We start from the raw sequence: 19,027 nt of genomic DNA on the forward strand, positions 1-19,027 counted from the left end.
AAAACATCTGAAGGGCAGCAAGCCGGGGACACTCCCAGACCTTTGTGCTTTCTGAATATTTCAATGGGACTATTTTGACAGGTGGGGAGAATAAATGACCTGAATAATTAGAAGCACCTGCTTTGAAAGCAAAAGGTCCACGTTTCATCCTCAGAAGCCCAATCCCCAGGAGGTTGGTGCAAGGGGGCAATGCGCTCCACACAATTCATGACACTCACAGCACCTCCTCTGGGCCTTCCCTCCCTTTGCCTCAATCTTTGGACCTAGAGGAGGCCCAATCAGCCAGGCCGGCTCTCCCATGAGGCAAGATGAGGCACCCGCCTCAGGCAACAGAATCCACTGGGGCAGCAGATCCCAATATGGATCTTTTTTCCCACCCCACCCCTTCTTCCCTGGCAGAGAGGGAGGTGCCATTTTGGGGCCTGCTTCATGGGCCCAAATATCTTGGGCCAGCCATGCCAATCAGGGACTAAAAGTGGGTATCTTTAGTAGGAGGAAACTGAGAAACTGGACCAGTGGAGTTCATCACCAGGTGACCATTGAGGAATCGTACTTCTTTTCACATAACAGGCACTCGGCTATCTGTGGCAACCCCACAGTCCCTGCCTAGAGGGACTCCCCTTTTTTTTGCCTCTGCCCTTTTCTGGTCATACTCTCACCGGCCCTCAAGAGTGGGGCAAGCACGGCCAAATGACCGGCTCAGTGTCGTTGCCAACATCCCCACACAAGACCAACGTTGCTGGCATGGTGCACCTCAGCAGCCTGAGATGAACATATCACCCTTGTGCACTTTGGACATAGAATCATGGTTGTGTACATGTTGATATTTTATAATGCCGTGGCAGATCACCTATATCCCTCTTGCATGAGGCATCGGCAAGCGGGGAAAGGGAAGACGGCAAAAACGAAATGGGGAAAAGTCCACCGAGAACTTCATCTCAACTTTCCTTGATGCGAAGAAGTTGAAATCGGATCTGTCATTCCCTCCTCGTGCGCTTCACCCTTTTGGCGTGGCAGCTTCAAACATTCTCATTCTCATTCATCCATCTTCCCAAAGGATGGAGGGGGGAGAGGTGAGAAAAAGCGCAATCCGTTCAGTCCCAGATCCTTTGCGTCAGGCCTGCCCAGGTTCATAAATCAGCCATTTCAATACTCTGCCCATTTCAAATGACGTCCAGCTCTTTCATTAAGCTCATGATTTATCGCTGGAAGGTGCTCTCTTTTATTTTATGCCCGATTTATAAACTCCCCCCCCCTGCTCTTCCCCCACCCCACCCCACCCCTCGTCGGAGATCATGTTCACTTTGTCCACCGGGCAACGAGACAGTAAATTTATTGTCTGAGAACCGCTACTCTGAAAGATGACATCAATGCGAAAAGCGTGCTTGCGTTTCTACTTCCACGGACGAGACAGCCATTGGAGAATCCGCGCTGGGTGGAGCCGGGGGGCGTCATGAAGTCACTCACCATCACGGGTGGACCTGTGGCATAAAAGCACATGATGGGGGCAACAGCAGGAGAAGACACATCGGCCAGGAGGCATGATGGACAAGCTGGGCTGGATCTGCCTCTCCCTTGCCAGTCTGTCTGGCCCACTCTGGGCAATCCCTGTGGCCAGCGAAGGGTCCTACTGGCTCCCAGGTAAGTCCCCTCCCTTTCCATTCACTCAGTAAGACGTTGCTTTGTTGTGGAAGAATAGGTTTAGGAGAACCAGAAAAGCCAAGGGAGAGAGATTTGGGGAACTATCTCCCCCACTGTGGGGCAACCAGTCACACTGCTTCTTTTAGGGAACAGGTAAGACCAGGCATCCCCAAACTTGGCCCTCCAGATGTTTTGGGACTACAACTCCCATCATCCCTAGCTAACAGGACCAGTGGGCAAGGATGATGGGAATTGTAGTCCCAAAACATCTGGAGGGCCAAGATTGGGGATGCCTGGGTAAGACCATCGGTAGGCAAACTAAGGCCCGGGGGCCTTATCCAGTCCAATCGCCTTCTAAATCCGGCCCACGGATGGTTCAGGAATCAGTGTGTTTTTACATGAGTAGAATGTGTCCTTTTAATAAAATGCATCTCTGGGTTATTTGTGGGGCCTGCCTGGTGTTTTTACATGAGTACAATGTGTGCTTTTATTTAACATGCATCTCTGGGTTATTTGTGGGGCATAGGAATTCGTTCACCCCCCCAAAAAAATATAGTCTGCCCCCCCAATGTCTGAGGGACAGTGGACTGGCCCGCTGCTGAAAAGGTTTGCTGACCCCTGGGTAAGACACACCTCTTCCAGCAGGAGTTTGCCCTCATGCCTCAGTGGCAAAGCTTCTGCCTTGCATGCAGAAGGTCCCTGGTTCAATCCCCGCTGGCCTGAGACCTTGGAGAGCTGCTGTCAGCCAGTGTGGACAACACTAAGTCAGACGGTCCAACAGTCTGATACAGCGTAAGGCAGCTTCTCATGTTCACAATGAGAGGAACGGCCAATAAATTTATGAATGGGTCAACATTCCTGCTTTAAATAGGATTTGGGTTGATACAATTGTTTTAAGTTCTTGTGTTGGGTGGTTATTGCATCGTTTATTATTATGACAGGAACTGCCCTGAGGGCCTTTGGGCAAAGCATATCAATTTCCTAATATTAATAAATGGATAAAAATCCCAGTTCACAAAGGTGTGCCGATTGCTTGAGGACTAGAAGCTGGGTGTTGGCTTATGGGAGCCCCCTGGTGCCCTAAATAAACCTTCAAGGGATGATCAACAGGCCCATGGGGGAACTGGCAAGCCCTTTGCTGGGAACTTGTCAGGAAACAGAATCATAGAATCGTAAAATTGTAAAGTTCTCACCTGCCCCCCCCTAACCCACTGGAAATGGTTCCTGCACTTGGCACTGCCAAATAAGAAGATCTTTGAAAGAGCATCAATCCATCCATATACAGGATTTTCCTCCTGACGTTTAATAATGACAGAAGAAAATGAATCCCCATGAAAGCCATTGTAGCTGCCTTTGTAGGTTGCCAAGATCTGCTCTTTTTCTGCTCCTTGCCAAAGGACAAGGTGGGTGGTTGACGGTGCTGGAGCCCTGCGGAAAGAAACTTGGGGGGACTGTGGCTGCAGAGGAGTGCCAGACCCCGACACGATCCTTTCTGGCTGGGGTGTGGAGGGAGGCAAAGGTTTTGAGCCACAATTCTTCACTTGCAGCAGGACAGGTCTGACCCAAGGAAGCCTAATTAACTTACGGAACTCCTTGCCACAAGCAGCTTAGATGGCCTTTTAAAAAAGGCATGTCCGGAGGCAGGCTGAACCTCTCAGAGGCCCGGCTTTTGACTTCCCTACCCATAATGAAAATTAAAAACGGTGAGCCAGCACAGAAAAACAAAATAGGGCATTCAAAAACCAAAAGCTGCCTCCTTTTATTGCTCCAGACTCAGAGCAGTCAATAAAAATGATCTGCCTGAGAGCATGTCTGAGTACTAAATGCACAGACTGGATGGGAGAAATTGGCATTGGAAACTCCTGATTCTCAAATATTTTGGAAGCAATTCTAAGCCCACTCACCTGGGAGTAAGCCCCACTGAATTCAATAAAACTTACTTCTGAGTAGGTATGTTTAGGTTCATGCTTCAAATTGCTGTGCAAATGGCATTTTAAAAATATTGTGAAAAATTAAAGGAAGATACTACTGCCCAGGGGAATGTGATTATAATTTTTGTGTACAAAGCACATACCGCCGTTACCTCTCTGTGCATCTTCCTTGTGTGCACATAGGAGTTTTATAGTCAAGATTCACACATGAGGTGTATTGAAAGATTCACACACAGAGGTTTATAAAAAGTGAGGAATATATTTTCAAAAAACCACAAACAACAGGAACAACAACAAGCTACAGAGGTCCATAAATCCAGGGCCACAAGCCTGTGGGCTTCAGTTCACACACCCTTTTCAGTACAGGCAGGCAGACCCCATCAGAACCTGGAATTTCCCCCAATGTAAATAGGTATCAGTTAACAACAAAAAAATATCATTTTACTAGACCACATATCTTCTTTGCTTAAATTTGCAGTAATAAGCTCTCTCTCTCTCTCTCTCTCTCTCTCTCTCTCTCTCTCTCTCTCTCTCTCTCTCTCTCTGTGTGTGTGTGTGTGTGTGTGTGTGTGTGTGAGAGAGACAGACAGACAGACAGACAGACAGACAGACAGACAGACAGACAGACAGACAGACAGACAGACAGGTTTGGTCCGATGTGCATAAAAGTAAGTTTATCCAATGTCCAAAAATTGGCATCTAACTGAGGGGGCCCTTGAGGCCCTGGGTCCTAGATGCAGGGGCCCTCTGAAGAGCAGAGGGTGAGCCCACCAGGGTAGCAGGGGGCAAGCTGCCCAATAGACAGTGGAGGACTTTGGTCTGATCTTACACTCTTAAAGGTGACAGAATAATGCAGGGGGACTCCCTTTTGCAGGGAAAGAGAGAAGAGGGTGGGTGGATTGTGCAGAGCCCCTTTGGGGGGATCTACTACCACACGAGTCTCAATTGCCTCCCAACCAACCCGAGTCTCAATTGCCTCCCAACCAACCCACCACCCACTGTGCCTCAGTTGGTCCGTGGCAAGGCAGAGGGTCCCCCCTCAGGCTGTGTGATGCCTCCCTCTCGTGTCCTTCTCTTCTTACAGCCACTGATGAAGACGCTAGGATAGCTCTGGAGGCCCTGAGCAGCAGGAGCAGAGGGTCCTCCCTCATGCAGACCCCGCAGGGATTAGTGGGAGCGCAGGTGGAAGACACTCTGAGGAAAGCAGGTAAGACAGAGACACGCCCCCCCCAGCCTCTGGAAGAGCAAGCCAGACAAGGGCATTCTGCAGCACTTGCAACGCAGACAGCCAAACTGCTGCTGCTCTCTGGAGATGCCCCTGCTTCCCAGTGGATCCTGCTCCAAGGGTTGAAGCCGCCCACACCATACCTGCCCAGGGACCACCTGTTCACCTTCTTTCGCACTCCATGCAGCCTAGCCAACCAGGGAGCATTCGAAACAGAGCCAGGGGGGTCTTCTGACTGGTGGGTCAGGACCTATGGCCTGATCCAAGGCTGGGTGCAACTGCAGCAGGTGGATCTGAAAGGGCGGAAGACCCCCCCTGGTGTAGTGGTTAGGGGGCTAAACCAGGAATCGGGAGCCCAGGCTTCGAATCTCTGCTTGGCCACAAACTCTCACTGGGTGATCTTGGGCCAGTCCCTGCTTCTCAGTCTAACCTACCTCTTGACAGGGTTGTTTTTAGGACCAAGTGGGAAGAAAGTCACCTTGGGGGATAGAAAAGGTGAGATAAGGGAGTCCTGATAAGCAAGCTGCTGGGGAGGGGGGCAGAATAGGGAAATGCCTGGTATTCTGCAAGGCTGGGTTTCGTTACTTTTAATTTGGAAAACTCCCATCCAAAGAGTAGCAGCGTACAGCAGAGGCTCTTCTTCTTCCTCTCTAGGATTAAGAGAGCTGGCAAACTGGTTTGACTAGCACAAACCATGAGCTGAGAGCATGGGCACACCCACCCCCTTGCCCCCTTTGACTCTCTCTGCCCACTCCTGTCCTAGGAAGCAACATCCAAAAGCTCCCACCAAGGGCAGCTGGGGAAGGGGACCAAACCGAGGGCGGAAAATGGCCCACGACCCAAGCCGGCCTCACCTTTCCAAAGGAGAAAGCAATAATAATAATAATAATAATAATAATAATAATAATAATAATAATAATAATAATTTATTATTTATACCCCGCCCATCTGGCCGGGTTCCCCCAGCCACTCTGGGTGGCTTCCAACAAAACATTAAAATACAGAAATCAAACATTAAAAGCTTCCCTAAACAGGGCTGCCTTGAGATGCCTTCTAAAGGTCTGGTAATTGTTGTTCTCTTTGACCTCTGGTGGGAGGGCATTCCACAGGGTGGGTGCCACTACCGAGAAGGCCCTCTGCCTGGTTCCCTGTAACTTGGCTTCTCGTAGTGAGGGAACTGCCAGAAGACCCTCGGCGCTGGACCTCAGTGTCCGGGCAGAACAATGGCGGTGGACCAAATATACTGGACCGAAGCAAGACCTGAATGTATCTTCTTTTCTTTTTGTTCCAGGTCTCCAGCCCAGAGGCTTTATGCCATCGAGGGAAAATGTCAAAGAGGTGAGAGGCCCCCCACCCCCAAGGCCATTTGAAAGCTTTCCTCCTGGTTATGGGTGCTATGGCTCTGCTAGGTTCTCAGCGTGTGGCCAAGGCCTCCCCTTCCTTACATGACTCAACATGCCTTCCCCCATATTTCTGTTCGCTTTCTTAGGCACTCTTCAGAAACCTCCCCCAGAACACATTGCTGAGCCGCTTGCTAGCCACAGACAGGAAGCAGTACAAGAAGCGTGGCAACCTCTCCGAATGCTTCTGGAAATACTGTGTGTAACTGATGGTCAACTGGACAACCCCCCCCCCCCCAACTCTGGCTCCTTTATTTATGTCATCAAGAAAAATCCTCTAGACCCCACATATAGATTTGTGCATATTTAAAACATTAAAATAAAGAAATGTGAAGCTGGCAAAAACAAACCACACTCCAAATCACAACCTCTATGATCCCTGCTGTTCGCGAGAGGAATAAATCCTATCTGGTTTGCTAAGATCTTGTAAGCAAAGAATTGTTTTCTTCCTTCGGTGGTTCCTGTTTGCATTTCAGCAGGGAGCAAGGCCCCTGCGTGGAGAGTCTTTCTTTGTGTGTTATGCCAGCGGAAAGGAGGCAGGAAAAACACTTAGTAGTTTCTCTATGGGGGGGGAGCACTGGGAAAGGAAGGCCAGACATTTCTGTCCCAATTAAGGAAAGCAGTGGAGATGGCAGGCTTCAACTATGTCACTGAGTCTGCTGGCATTGAACTGGATGTCCCTAGACTGACCACTCCTTTATGACAATCAAACCCAATTAACTCTCTTTAAAAAGGCTCTCTACCCCCTGCAACCCCTGCTCTCATTTTTAGGCACAGACATGACAGCCTGTCCCTCGATCTCAGATGAAGTGTGGAGCTGGCAGTGATGAATGGGCGGCAGCTCTTGGGAAGATGCCCGTCATAAATCTCTGCCTCTCTAGCGGGAGCATCATGCTGCAATCAGATAAAATGCATGGAAAGTTGATGTGATTTAATAAGAAGAACCAGCTCCGCTGAAGGGAGCACTCCCACACTTCCTCTCTATGGCTTTGACATACCGGTACTTTGGGAAGATTTGCAGCGTCTCTCAAAGAGTAAACAAGCGCTGGCCTCAGATGGAACAGCGAGCAAATGCAAGGTCCTTCTTAGAATCAAAACAATTAAGTGTAGCCATCAACTTGGATGAAATTACGAGTTCTTCTCTGTTGCTGCTGCCAATTTCAGCATTTTACTTATTTTGAAGCAGGTTCTGCAATCCCTCATCCTGTGTTTTTCACTCAAAATATGTAAGCACTGAAACTAATTAAACTCCCCCCCCACCCCTGACAAGGCTCCCCTTCGCTTCCCCCAATGATGGGAAGGTCCAACAGCAGAAAGGCACCATGTTGTTGCTGGTGCTGGGGTTGATCTGTGCATTTTAAATCGCAAAATGACACTCAGGAGGAAGATTTTCACATTTTATTTTGTTTCCAAAAGAGAAAAATTCTCCCCATCTCACGCACAAACAGGTCACCTTTTAAAAATGCACATATTGAAAAGCATGATACAAGCAAGTTTATTGCCCCAAAGCCAGTTTATAAATCCCACTGATAACCAATTGGCAGTATATATTCTACATTGTGGCTTGCAATGGTGTGTGTGTGTGTGTGTGTGTGTGTGTGTGTGTGTGTGTGTGTGTGTCCCATTCCTAGAGCAAATCCTCCTGAGCTGCTGCAGGTGACATGGTCTCTATCAGCAGGATCAACATTATATATACTGGGTTGTAGCACATGAGTCCTACTCAGAAGGTCCACAGAAGTCAAAATGTCCTGGCTATGTTAGGTGCATGAATGGGTCTACTCTGAAGAATACTTAGTTGGTGACAACTTTTTCTTCTTTTAAAAAAGCGATTCCCAAGGAAGGGAAAAATTACTCTCCCTTCCTTTCCCGGCTAATTGCCAGGCACCGCACCAAGCCAAAAGAAGGCAGATCCAGGGTGTAATTCAAAGGCAGAAATAAGGGAACTCCAGGAGGAGAATTTTGTCAGTTTAAAATGCTATTTCTACTTCTGAAAAATCTGACAGCCCTCAATGACGATAACCCTAATATATTCCTTGGTGGGCCAAAATTGATTCAACAAAAGTAGTAGAGCATCGTCTACAAAGAGCTGCCTGAAAGTCCCACAGTTGGCTTCAAACAGAAAAGCATCACCTGACGCCACTATGACATCAAGTGGGCGGCCCTCCAGGGGTGGGAGAGAGGAAAATCTGGCTCTCTGCCATGAAAAGGAAGGACTAGACGAGATCTGGCCAGATGATCTCCAAGCTTTAATCCAGCTCCAATGGGGAAGCCCTATTGGTGAAAAGTGTGTGTGTGTATAATGAGCACCGGCGCACCTGACTACTAATGGATTCTGGGAACCAACTGGTCATTTATAGAGGGGCCCTTGCCGCTTCATCCCAAATAAGAACCAACTATTAGTTGCCATAATTTCAGAAATTTTGGGGTGGTGTGAGGGGTGAGCCTTTGGAAGCAGCATTTTGGACAGCCAGGGGGAAAGATGAGCTGGGCCAAGTGCACAGGAAGGGCTGACTTCTCTAGGGCGGTGCCTGTGGTGGAAGCAGCGTTGTCTCATCAAGGTTCTTGCTGTCCTCTTGGGGATCTCTGTCCTCCAGCCCAGCAACGACATTCAAGCCGGCATTCCTGTTGTCACACATGATGCAGCCCTAGCAAGGGAAGGAAGTTGGTGAGTAACGTGGAAGAATGGAGCCCTCCTGGGCAGGACGAAAGGTCCACCTGCTCCAGCTTAGAGATGTAAAATTTCCAGAAATTTTGAAGCCAAGAGAAAAAAAAAGTTCCCCCCATTTTTCCCCAGAAAAAATTAGAAGCTTTGAAAAAATTGAAAAAAAGTTCCGTGTGGAGTAGTTTTACAAATTGTGTGAATAGCAATAAAACAGGCAACCCCCCCTTTCCCTCAAAAGCAACAAAAAAAAGCAAAACCATCAACATAAAAAATAATCAGATTTGCCACTTAGCACCAACAGCAAAAACTGTAAAGTTAAGGTCCACCTCAATACTTTAGTTCCATAGGTCTACCCTTTGAGTAGCGCTTTAAAAAACAAACCCAGAAGACACAACATATACATGCAGTTCATTCTATCTCATTTTCTGAACTACTGCTATCATTTTCCATTTCTTTTTCCTCTTAATCATTTTTCTCATAGACTTCTAAAAAACTGCTTTGGGGAAAAATGGGGAAAACTGCCCCCCCCCATTATCCCGGTTTCCCCCCCAGGCCTTCCCATCTCTACTTGAGGACAGTTACTGAATAGTATGTTGCGCTAAGGCTCAAACTCTATTTGAAAGGAAAAGGAGTGTGTGTGTGTGTGTGTGTGTGTTTTTAAATTGAATTTGTTGTTAAATATTATAAACCATGTGATGGTAAGAGAGCTTCTAAACAGTTTACAAAAATATGCAACCGAACATTAAAATGACTGATAAAACACAGTTAAATGCAGGTATTTAAGAGTATTCAGAAGATGACTGAAGTCAGCAGTGGTTAAAAGGAAGTAAATCGCATGCAGCTTCTACGTGTTCAGATGGGCTGGCCCTAACAAAAATGTTTTGAGCAGCTGCCGGAAAGAGTACAGTGAGAGCACATGGATTTGAAACCCACAGTACCAGCTTCCATGCACCCAGGCTTCCTTACTTGGGTGTCAATTTCTTGGGGGACAGTCTGGGTGCGAATCCAGGGGTGGACCTCTGCCAGCTCCTCCTTCTGCGCTTCCGAGAAACAGGGCTGCTTGCTCTCCAGGGTGGCCAGCTTCTCCAGGTCCTCTTTCAGCACCTCCTCTGCAATTCTGCAAGAGATGAGAAGCTGGCTAGATAAAAAGGCACCAGTCCGACAAAGCCAAAATCCTGGCATCACCTCCTCCTCCTCCAATATTCTGCATAAAGTTCAGCTAGTTTTCACCACCCAGAGTCCTAGAGAGAAGGTGTGGCACCCTCCAAAATCTTAGAAGCCTTGAAACAACATTAGCTGCAAAAGCTATAAAAGAGCAGGCCTCTCGTACCCCAGCCATGCCTGGAGGGCAGCAACTCCCATTGCCGTTGTCCCTGGTCATTGATCCTGCTGGACGCTAGGGCGGAGTTTAGATCATCCAACATCTGGAGGCCCAACAGATCCCTTCTGAACTGAATCTTCCCTGCTTTCCAATCACAAGCTCTCTGCCACCTATATTTTGCACTTGGATGCAAAACCTAAGCCCCACCCAAAGCATTTCTCTTTTCTGTATAAGCCTTTCCTCAAATTGGTCCATCCCTTTAGGTTCCTGAAAACAACTCCAAAGACATTTCAGGGCTGCCTCTGCCTTCTCTTCAACAGCCTAAGGAATAGGCAGCAGAGTGATGAGAGGACCTCCCAACTGTAACTCCAAAGACTCTGCATGAAATGCAGATCTGCCCCTTGGCAACACATCCACCCACCCACCTGGGACTGGGCTGCACATGGCTCTCTTTTCCTCCATTTACCTCTCTTCCTGGCCCATTATTAAAAAAAGCAAAAACATTCTGCATTTCATCCATTGTGTTAAGATGCTCACAGAACATTCTCTTTCTTGATTGAGGTTGAATCCTGACAAGACAGAAGTACTGTTTGTGGGGGGCAGGAGGCAGGCAGGTGTGGAGGACTCCCTGGTCCTGAATGAGGTAACTGTGCCCCTGAAGGACCAGGTGCGCAGCCTGAGTCATTTTGGACTCACAGCTGTCTGTGGAGGCGCAGGTCAATTTTGTGTCCAGGGCAGCTGTCTATCAGCTCCATCTGGTACGCAGGCTGAGACCCTACCTGCCTGCAGACTGTCTCGCCAGAGTGGTGCATGCTCTAGTTATCTCTCGCTTGGACTACTGCAATGCGCTCTACGTGGGGCTACCTTTGAAGGTGACTCGGAAACTACAACTAATTCAGAATGTGACAGCTAGACTGGTCACTGGGAGCGGCCGCCGAGACCACATAACACCGGTCTTGAAAGATCTACATTGGGTCCCAGTATGTTTCCGAGCACAGTTCAAAGTGTTGGTGCTGACCTTTAAAGCCCTAAACGGCCTCGGTCCAGTATACCTGAAGGAGCGTCTCCACCTCCATCGTTCTGCCTGGACACTGAGGTCCAGCACCGAGGGCCTTCTGGTGGTTCCCTCATTGCGAGAAGCCAAGTTGCAGGGAACTAGGCAGAGGGCCTTTTCGGTAGTGGCGCCCGCCCTGTGGAACGTCCTCCCATCAGATGTCAAAGAGAAAAACAACTACCAGACTTTTAGAAGACATCTGAAGGCAGCCCTGTTTAGGGAGGCTTTTAATGTTTAATAGATCACTGTGTTTTATTTTTCTGTTGGAAGCCGCCCAGAGTGGCTGGGGTATAAATAATAAATTATTATTATTATTATTATTATTATTATTATTATTTCTGCTCCAGTGCAGAGACAGACCGGGATGGTGCCTGTGAGAGTTTCAGGAGATTTTCCTTAATGGAGAAGACTTCCATCAATAGCCACCACTCCCAGTAACAATAAAAACCTAATGTGTCCAGCACCTCACAAGGGGGCAAACATCATGGGGTCTGCTGGTGACTAAGCTACGGAAATCCTATTTTGCTCCCCTTCCTGAACCGCTTGCCCTTCCCCCTCCCAATTTTCCCAGCAGGAAAATTTTCTGGAAGGCAGGAGGACCTACCTACCGGTAGTTTGGAGAAGTAGCAATCAATCAATCAATCAATCAATCAATCAAAGCAAAGCAAAGGCATTTTCTCACCGCTTTGGCATTTGGTAGGTCATCTGGATTGGCTCAGGCAAACTATTCACTGTCCTCCACACCAACCTGGCTGGCCGCAGTGGCCGTTCCGCCTCTTCACCTCCTTCTTGGCTGTTCGTTCCCCTTTTTGAGACCTCGGAGGAATCATTGCTGGCAAAGTATTTGCTGCTGTTTCCGCTGCCTGTTTGGAGACAGGTGGGTGGACACGAATGAGATGTGGGTTTCTGCACAGGCCAATCTCAAGGCAGGGAGGAGGGTGGCTGTTCTCCTGCAAGCAAATCCCTCTGGGCTTCTCTTTGTGTGGAAGCCAACACACACAGCACTTCGTCTCCTTCTACGTTGTGGCCTAGTCGCTCGAGAAAAAGGGGCTGCAGAGATCCCAAGGCAAATTCTTTGCATCTGTCTTCACAGTGGGAGACACTGGGCAGATCCCTCCTGTTCCTGAACTACTTTCACAGGAAGGGAGTCTGAGGAACTGAAGCAAACAGCAGTGACAAGGGGCAGTTTTTATTGACAAATTAAAGACTGACAAATCACTGGGTCTGGATAACATGCACCCGAGAGCAAAAACATGGAATTGCTGTGGAGTGATCCTCCTGTAGATAAGGAACTTGTCAAGCAGCATGAAGCAGACAGCATGAATCAAGGACAGTCCTCCAAAAGGAGAGATTTAGAATTCTCCTAGGATTGGTACTGGGACCTGTGTTTTTAACTTGTTCACAAATGATCTAGAGTTGAGGTGAGCACTCAGGTAGACTTGTTTGCTGTTGATGCCAAAATTGTTCAAAGTGGTTAAAACGAAGAGGGATTTGTGAGGAGCTCCAATGTGGGGTCTCTCCCATAATACTAGCTACTGTGGACATCAGAAGAAGATGAATGTTGGAAGATTCAGGACAGGCAAAGGAAGTCCTCCTTCGCACAGCACATTGTAAGGCACTGGGCTTGCCCCATCCATGGACTAACACTTGCCACCATCAAATATTTCAGGGTCTCCCTCTCGTGCCCAGCCTGCCTTACCTGTGCCACAACCAGATGTTTCGTTGGAGCTGGAGCCATTGGACCCAGAGACCAAGGAGCTGGACTCAGCAGACCCACTAGCAGAGGCCGCTGAGCTACTTCCAGACTGGGAATCTTCCAGTAGCAAAAGGTCGAAGAGCTCCCTGGAGATGGAGGGAGATGGATTGTTCACGCTGTCCTCCCCATCCTCATCCTGCAAAGGAAATGGGACAAATCCATCCACACAAAGTCACTGCCGGGCTCAAGGAGAGATGGCGGTGCTTTCTGCAGGCACCCAGGTGGGGTCAGGATTAGCAACTGGTACCAGCTCAGCTGGTTCTGAAAGTAAAAGACTCCTGCCGTGAAGACCAATAATGTGGTCGCGCGAATACGGCCCGTGAGCCCTGCAAACTTCCTTAACCCGTCCTCCAGATTATTTGGATTACAACTCCCAGTGTACTACAGACAGGCTGGCAGGGGCTGATACGAACCCGAAACATCTGGAGGGCTGGGTGCCTTAAACCCAAGGATTTCTCCTGCCAACAGAGACCAAACAAGCTTCCTGCTGCTGCCTCATACGGCGCAATGCAGCCACAGATGCGAAGCACATGCTAGACGACAACACACAATACACACAAAGGGGGTCTCATTTCCACAGTCGGCTGTGCCCAACTCACAGCTACAGCAGCTGTATGCGCCTGGGACCCTCTGCCCATCCAAAGTGCAGCTGCCAATACATTTCCCCCCTCCTTGCCTGCGGAACTCAGATTCCCACCTCTGAGAACACAGCGGAACGGAAACCGACCCAACGCAGGAAGTCCCTGTTCTTCACTCTTCACTAGCTGCATCCCTGGGAGACAGAGGGCGTAATTAGAACAACCACCGCCTGCTGTTAGGAATGAATTGCCATGTTCGCAGCTGCCATGCCCCATATGCAGAGCACCACCCAAACCCATGTGGAATAAGCTGCATGGACTGCAAGGGACCTCTGGGTGGGATGCCCCACCGCCAGCTTCACAAGGCCCCACAGATCTGTGAGGGAGAAGCTCCTTCTGCGGCCCACGGAGCAAGAAAACAGCCGGGGTTGGGGGGGAGTGGCATTCCTTGTGCACTATGTTATTTCGCCCCTGAATCTGCCACCATCGGCAGCCAACCCTTCCCAAAACCTGACCCGGGATCCCCCTTGCAGGAACTTACACACATGGCCCCTGTGCCTGCCAGGGGGGTCTGTGCTGTGCCGGACAGCTCCAGTGGTTTCGGCAGCTCTTCTTGAAGCAGGTCCAGCTGCAGAGGGGAGCTGCTCCAGGAGTTGCTGAAGAGTCTCTGGTGGGGCGGGTCCCCCGAGGATGCAGGCTGCTCTTCCTCGGCAGCAGACACTGGGGTGGAGGGGGGCGAAGGGTGCTCCATGGGGCCTGGCGCTGCCATGGGGAGAGTGGAAGGAGGGCGCGGGGGCATCACAGGGCAGGGGTAGGAGGCAGCAGAGGGGCAGGGGAAGAGCTGAGCAGGGAAGGAAGGCGGAGGGGGGGAAAGAAGCGGTGGTGGCGGAGGATATGCTGGGAAATTCTGAAAGAGGACAGTCATGAAGCCGCCCATGTATGGAGCAGGGGATGCTGGGAGGGGCTGGATGCTGCAGGGCAGGTAAAGTGGGGTGGCTACAGTTGCTGCAGTGGCAGAAGGCGGCAAGACAGGGCTTCCTTCCAGAGAGGCAGCAGGGAAACCAGGCGTTGCTGCATAAGGATCGGCAGGGAGGGTGAAGCTTGGGGCCCCAGAGTGGGGTCCTTGGGAAGCGTCCACCTCCCAAGCACCGCTCCTGCTGTCGGGGGAGCCCAGTGGTTTCTGGCGCTTGAACTTCCCTGGCTTGGTCTTCCTTTTCCAGCCCACTGGCCTGGTCTGCTTTGGAGAGACGTCGTCTGCGGAGGAAGAAGCCAAAAGCGGGGAATTTGTGACGAGAGAGAGAGGCAGGCGGGAGCAGCACCCTTTGTTTAGGTGACCAAGTCCAAGACTGACCGCTCAAGGACGGGTTAAGCCAAGAGTGCTTTTGCCATAGACAGTAGGGGAGGCGCAGAAGCAGCACCGGTTCCCAGTTGTGGATGGAAAGCAGGCAGTCGCACTGTCCAGCCTGAAACCTGCCGGACCCTAAGGCCCTCTCCCATCCCCCTCTCCTGCAGTCCTTCCCCCAGCAGGTGCTCCCTACCCAGGGGAAGAGAGTTGGAGCCCAACAGCAACTAGAGGGTAACAGTTTGGCTGCTCTGGCAAGGTGGCACCACTTTGTGGTTTCAGGTACAGTCCTTTTGGCATTCTCTCTACTGCTCGGCTCTTGGGCCTGCAGAAGTCCTAGCTGGGAGCCTCTTTGCGCACCCCTGAACTGCTTCTCTCAAGGGGCTGTCAGGAGACGAATGCCAGGAGAGGCCTGGCTCTTTGGGGGGCCTCGTTCTGCCCTCAACAAAGCCTGCCTGCCAGAAGCCTCCTCTTGCCGCTGAAAGACCTTCGTTCCCCCACCCTTACCCCTTGACGTTTTTCTTAGATATAAGGAGGGAAACTCTCTCACTTTCCAGCCTCCTTTGCCTCATTGCTGCTCACTTCCTGTTCCCTTCCTCCCTTCTCAGAGACAGTCAATCCAAAAACTACCATTCATTTTACTCCCACAATAAAGATGTGCCTTTGGCTGTGCCTCTGCTGCTCCCTTATGAGCGCAATCTGCAACCTAGGCTACAATTGTAACGTGGCACAGGCTGTATTCTTGGGTACAGTAGCAAGCAAGCTGGCTTCTAGCAGACTCATAGCACCCTGTTCCCTAGCCAAATAGAGAGACCCCTCTAAGCCCCTAAGCTAAATTCTTCCCCAACACACACCGTTCAAGAATATGGGGAGGGCTATTTCCCTGAACACAGAGAAGCAGATTTCAGAGAGAGAGAGAGAGCGCACTATGGGGAGCTGCCACAGCTCTGCCTCCCCCATCATTGCTTCTCACTTGGTTCCTACCTTGGTCCTGGGAAGGAGGCTGGCTGCTCCTGGCCCCTCCATGCTGGAGGTAGGTTGGCCGGTATGAGGACAGCAGGGCCCTCTGGCGGAAGTGGTCCACATATTCCTGCTCCTCCTTCTGCGTGTGAGCCGACAAGACCTCTTTGGTCAGCCCCACTAGCCTGACTTCCTCCAAGGTGGCTCCGGCCCCAGTTGCGCTGGGCATGGGGTTGGCCAGCGATGGCTCCATCTGCTCGCCTTGCAGAGTGGCTTCTTCGAGTGCCATGGCTTCTGCGAGGGGGAGGAGGAGGACAGTCAACCACACTTTCCCGAGGAGGCAGCCGGCAACATTTGGGAACCTCCTTCTCTGCTACCCAAATATTCACCTAATTGTTGTGCAGGGCTACCGGAAGGGATTATTCAGGCTGCAAAAGGGGGAGCCACATGCCACATGGAAGGCAACTCAGATACCGTTTGATTGACAGCATCTGAATCAAAGTTATCCCGCCGAGAATCAGCTGCACACGAATGATATGGGGAAAAAGAGGAGGAGGAGGAAGTGGTGGTGGTGGTGAAGGCGTTTGGGACTCTCGGCTGGTTGGGCACTGGGCCTCCCTCTTCTACTTCTGCCCAAATTTCTAGCCAGGCAAAGAAAGGAAGGCTAGAGGAACTCTAAGCACTGCTGTGAGTAAGCGTGCTCCCTGGAACAGAACTGGAAGGTTCCTGCCTGAGAAGGCGGCTGGTGCTCATTGCAATGGATGTCTCCTATAAACAGGCAGCAATTTGTCCCCCACAATCACTGAGTGAGGTTCCGACACCGCTGCAGGAGGACAGGGACAGCATCCAGCTCCCATCCTCCCAAAGCCTTTGAGGAGGGCATGGCTCATTTGTTTGTGCTGAGACCCCAAGACGAGAGAGCAGAACGAGCAGCCCTGCCTGGAGCCTCATCCGTTCTAACTGGATGTGATTTATGTAGGCAAACACCGCTTGCTTGGGAGAGGAGGCAGGTGTGTAACCAAAGGAGCTCAGAGGTTTTTGTGTTTTTCTCAGGAGAGAAGCAAGATCCATCTGCCAACCTACCTGACTCCGGGTGTGGGAAGTGGACCAGGGTGCTGCTGTAGCTGCACTGGCTGGTTGTGGACACCACACTCAATGCTTTGGCAGTCAGCGCCAGGTCAGTCATTGCAGCAGCGCCGGCCACCACCCTCGCTGGGGACTGCTGCTCTATGTCGCCTTCCAGCTTGGGCGTCACAGGTGGCTGGGAATCAACCAAGGGCAGCTCAGCAGCATCTAGTAGGGGAAGAATCATAGAACTGCCAAGTTGGAAGGGACCCCCAAGCATCGTCTGGCCCACCCCCCCTTGCAATGCAGGGATCTCAACTACAACATCCATGACAGATGGCCACCCAACCTCCGCTTGAAAACCTCAAAGCAAATGCTTTCAAAGATACGACGTAACAGAAACACAGCCAAGACAAGCGAAGCTGATCAATTTAAATGTGGGGCTTTTGAATAGGAAAAATGGTATCTGGGTAGGAAGTCATTTCCAAAAAGCACATGAAGCTCTGGAGCATATTGGCAGAAACAGCCATTAGCACAGCCACGAGCAAACTGAAACCCCTTGAAAACCCTTCCTGCGCTCCCTCTCACCTTCCAAGATTTGCTTGTCATTCTGGCTTAGCTGAGCTTGCTTGTCGTCATCAGAGGATGAAGAGGATGCATTGGTAGAGGACTCACATTTCCTTTTCAGGGCGGGACTGTTGCAACTCTCCAGGTATCTGCAATCAGGAGCCTGGCATTAGCATCTTCCTATTCTAAGTCCATGAATATAAGCAGGGCTGTTCTCCCAACCAGTCAGAATGGGAGTGAAGCAGTAGGCAAGTTTCAGCTGCCTGAAGAGCCTTGTCAGGGCAGCTCAACCAAAGTGACCGCACTTAAATGCTCATTCATTTTAAAAAGTGTGTGTGTGTGTGTGTGTGTGTGTGTGTGTGTGTGACAAGTAGACATTTCAGAAGCCATTCATGCTATTGCATGCTTTATGGATACAGCTATAAATTACCGAAACATATAGCAGAAAGCTAAAGGAAACTGGTTTTAACAGCAAGGAAGACCCACCCCACACTTCTCATTTATTGACAGATGTCCTTAAAAGACTGGCTTTGGCTTCACCCCGTGCCCATTTCCCATCGTCACACAAACCTGTACAAAACCAGAAGGCTCAACAAAGATCAGGATCAATCCAACCCTCTGTTTCATTGTATTTATGCAGGTATTCCCACCCCCCCCATGGTCCTCTGACACTTTAGAAAGTGGGGGGAAAGAATTCTATCAAGCACTTCTATGCATAATACATTGGTCTGTTTGGGAGAACATAAAACACCACACTCAAAAATACAAACAGAATGGTCTAATGATGCCAACAGGAGAGCAAACTTTTCTATTTACAGCCGCACCTTGGAAGTCGAACGGAATCCGTTCCGGAAGTCCGTTCGACTTCCACAACGTTCAAAAACCAAAGCACTGCTTCTGATTGGCTGCAGGACGTTCGGCTTCTAAAAATAGTTTGCAAACCGGAACATTCGGGAGCCAAAACGTTCGAGAACTAAGCTGTTCGAAAACCAAGGTAGGACTGTATTTATGTCTCCCCCTGCCCCATCCTGCTTTGGGAGCCCTGAGGCTGTAGAGAGGAAAGCTAAGTAGTACAAAACAACAGAAAAAGGGGAAATAACATCCTTCACCAAAGAAAGCAGCACAACCTTACTCCGAGTGCCTCACAGACAAATCACTCTTTTCTTTTTACAATGAGGTACAGAAACTGAATTTTGCTGGCATAAGAAATGCCTAGCAGGGACTGAGGAGGAAGTCAGACTTCAGGAGCATCGACACCTGCTGAGAAGCCATGTTGTTATTACCTGATGATGCTGTCCATACAGTTAATTTGCTGATAGGACAGGACGTGGTTGGTGCTTCTCAAAGCATCACAAGATTCAGCTGGTGGGTCAATGATAGTCGAAGGGGGAGCACCTGGCTTCTTGTCTAGAAAATTGGGAGATGGGGAGGGGGAGAGAGAAAGTCCCTTACAACGGAGTGGGACAACCAACACCACATGGCCACTTGCCCCTGGTCTCAATTTCTTTCCCATTGGCTCCATTTT

At 50.0% G+C, this 19,027-nt stretch overlaps 2 protein-coding genes across 5 annotated transcripts in view; one reads left to right on the plus strand and one right to left on the minus strand.

The window, feature by feature from the left end:
• The first annotated feature begins 1,063 nt into the window (after window positions 1-1,063).
• On the plus strand, window positions 1,064-6,615 carry UTS2 (urotensin 2). The gene is made up of 4 exons (XM_035118484.3): window positions 1,064-1,641; window positions 4,657-4,779; window positions 6,089-6,135; window positions 6,287-6,615. The coding sequence occupies exons 1-4, from the start codon at window positions 1,542-1,544 to the stop codon at window positions 6,401-6,403; spliced, it is 387 nt and encodes a 128-aa protein (XP_034974375.3). The 5' UTR covers window positions 1,064-1,541; the 3' UTR covers window positions 6,404-6,615.
• A 966-nt stretch (window positions 6,616-7,581) lies between these two features.
• The window catches only part of PER3 (period circadian regulator 3), a 28,434-nt gene continuing 16,988 nt past the window's right edge, over window positions 7,582-19,027 (minus strand). For 2 of the 4 annotated variants that reach the window (XM_035118475.3, XM_088671771.1), the window contains 9 exons: window positions 18,786-18,909; window positions 17,524-17,651; window positions 16,954-17,163; window positions 15,895-16,164; window positions 14,110-14,822; window positions 12,934-13,126; window positions 11,917-12,097; window positions 9,826-9,976; window positions 7,582-8,842 (listed from right to left, as the gene is read on the minus strand). In XM_035118475.3, the coding sequence (XP_034974366.3) occupies window positions 8,714-8,842; window positions 9,826-9,976; window positions 11,917-12,097; window positions 12,934-13,126; window positions 14,110-14,822; window positions 15,895-16,164; window positions 16,954-17,163; window positions 17,524-17,651; window positions 18,786-18,909 (2,099 nt within the window). In that variant the 3' untranslated portion in view covers window positions 7,582-8,713. Of the gene's footprint in view, window positions 8,843-9,825; window positions 9,977-11,916; window positions 12,098-12,933; window positions 13,127-13,687; window positions 13,763-14,109; window positions 14,823-15,894; window positions 16,165-16,953; window positions 17,164-17,523; window positions 17,652-18,785; window positions 18,910-19,027 lie in introns of all 4 variants that reach the window. The other 2 variants (XR_015950484.1, XM_060276133.2) reach the window with 2 other exon arrangements.

Source organism: Zootoca vivipara, chromosome 6 (genome assembly GCF_965207765.1).
Source record: "Zootoca vivipara chromosome 6, rZooViv2.hap1.1, whole genome shotgun sequence".
Classification (NCBI taxonomy): domain Eukaryota; kingdom Metazoa; phylum Chordata; class Lepidosauria; order Squamata; family Lacertidae; genus Zootoca; species Zootoca vivipara.

Coding starts and splice junctions, on each gene's coding strand:
- UTS2 (XM_035118484.3), top strand. CDS start 1,542: ATGATGGACAAGCTGGGCTGGATCTGCCTCTCCCTTGCCAGTCTGTCT. Junction 1,642..4,656: donor AGGGTCCTACTGGCTCCCAG/GTAAGTCCCCTC, acceptor CTCTTCTTACAG/CCACTGATGAAGACGCTAGG. Junction 4,780..6,088: donor AGACACTCTGAGGAAAGCAG/GTAAGACAGAGA, acceptor TTTTTGTTCCAG/GTCTCCAGCCCAGAGGCTTT.